General features: G+C 28.6%; 1 protein-coding gene across 1 annotated transcript in view; it reads right to left on the minus strand.

Annotated features, from left to right (window-relative positions):
* Nucleotides 1-611: 611 nt before the first annotated feature.
* The window catches only part of CD163 (CD163 molecule), a 24,271-nt gene continuing 22,800 nt past the window's right edge, over nt 612-2,082 (minus strand). Inside the window, exons 19-20 of the mRNA XM_015591457.1 lie at nt 1,219-1,361; nt 612-646 (exon numbers count right to left, since the gene is read on the minus strand). Of these exons, the coding sequence (XP_015446943.1) occupies nt 612-646; nt 1,219-1,361 (178 nt within the window). The remainder of the gene's footprint in view (nt 647-1,218; nt 1,362-2,082) is intronic.

Genomic DNA, 2,082 nt, shown 5'->3' on the forward strand with positions numbered 1-2,082 from the left:
TATATTTGCATAGAAAACTCATAATTTATGCATTTATTTCAGTTTCAGTTATACTGTCCTAAGGAGTGAGGAAGTGAGCCATGGAGTCTTTGTTCCTTTACCAGTTGTTCCTGAGCATTTTTTGTCAGTGACCAGAATTACAACGACAAAAAGCAATTAGAGAATCAGTGAGAGTCATGCCTTGTAGAGATAACCATATGTTATTAACAAACTCTTCGATAATCACTAATTTTCTCTTTCTTAAAAAATAAACTAAAGGAAAAATAAATTTGTTTTGATTTGGTAACAAGGAAATTGCTATTTAAACCAAACTAGGAAAATGTTATATGCAAATGCAGATTGTCAGATGAAAAAATATCACATTATAGTTCTGAAACTCTAAAAAGGTCGGAAAGCCCAATCAGAAATTCATAAAATCAAGAACAGGAAGTTAAGAAAAATTCATATCAGCAATATTCATTTTTATTTAATCACCCTGAAAGTCTTATATACAACTTTTAGTAGTCACATTCATCAATTTAATTTTTATAAATTCAGCAGCAGTCTTTGGAATACTAGGAGAAAAAGCACTGCATTGTGATCTTCAGTAAAGAGGTGAAATCTTGCTCCATTCAATAGTCCAGGTCTTCTTCAAGGTGTCGTAAGGCTGAATTAAAGCCATAAATAAAAAACCGTTATTTTCTTCTTCTAGCGCACATACGTAAAATTGCATTATAATGTAAGCTAATGTATTCCATTATCACACACATACACATACCACTCTTGCATATATATTAAAAAATACACTATTTTCCTCAATAGAAAAACTGAATACAAGGTCTTTCAGACTTCAGTGTATATAAAAATAATTTCTATTCTATAGATCATCAGTAATGCCCAGAAATGCTACTTTTAACAGCACCCCCACGTGATTCTGCAGCAGTTATTCAGTAGTGGCTACTCTTTAAGGAAAAAGTAGTTTAAGCATTACTTATTATATCAGAATAATATTCATATGTTTGAGATTAAAAATCAAAAGTAATTTATAGTCCTCAGTTTATGGTAGTGTTAGAATTTTTAAATGTTTCTTTATACATATACACATATAATTTTATAAATGTAAACATTACATTTAATAATATTCAATAACATAAGCACCTTAATGAAATGACATTATTGCATTTTTACGAATGATTTTTCCTTTTTTAACTAGCTGCACCATAATTTTCCAGCTACTACCTCTCTTATTGTCATTTGCTTTGTTTCCAGCTTTTGCCACTACTACCAACACTGCAAAGAATCCTTTATGTATGTTCTTACATGCTAGTAGCTTTATTTGTATGGAAAAAATTCTCAGGGGTAGAATTGTTGGGTCACCAGATCTGTGAAGCATTCAAAAAAAAAATTTTAATAGACATTTTCAGGTTGCTTTCTTTAAAGGCTACCACACTTCTCATTTTCCAATAGCAATGTTTGAAATTACATTTTTCTCTGTATTCCCACGAACAATAAATATTAATGTTTTAAAATTTTATTAGTCTGATTTATATAAAGTGATGTATCATCATTAATCATAATTGGAATTGCCCAGACATACTGGTGAATTTGAGCATTTAAAAAGGTCTATTTGATATTTGAAATTTATTTTGTATGAGTTGTCTTTTCATAGCTTTGCCCGATTATTCATTAGATGTCTTTATCTTAACAATTGATGAAATATATATGTAAAATGTATATACATATTTATCCTTTTTATGCAATATATAAGTTAAAAGCACACTATATGTGTATGTGTATATATATGATATTGATGCTTTACATTTATATACTTTTAAGAGTTCTAACTTTTATCTTTGATTCAATCTCTATTTCATATATGTTATGTGTAGTATTTCTATGAAAAAACCTTACTTTTGTTATATATCATTTCTAAATGTGTAGTCCTGCCAAATTTTCTTTAAAAGAACAGAAAATATACCCACTAACTCATTTTACCATATTTTCTTTTTGATGCATGACTTATGACTTATTTCTTGCCCTGTTCATTTTTTTTGTTGTTATACTCTCCTCATGAAAGCAAATTATAAAATGTAAATCTGATTG

This window comes from Pteropus alecto, unplaced genomic scaffold (genome assembly GCF_000325575.1).
Source record: "Pteropus alecto unplaced genomic scaffold, ASM32557v1 scaffold94, whole genome shotgun sequence".
NCBI lineage: Eukaryota > Metazoa > Chordata > Mammalia > Chiroptera > Pteropodidae > Pteropus > Pteropus alecto.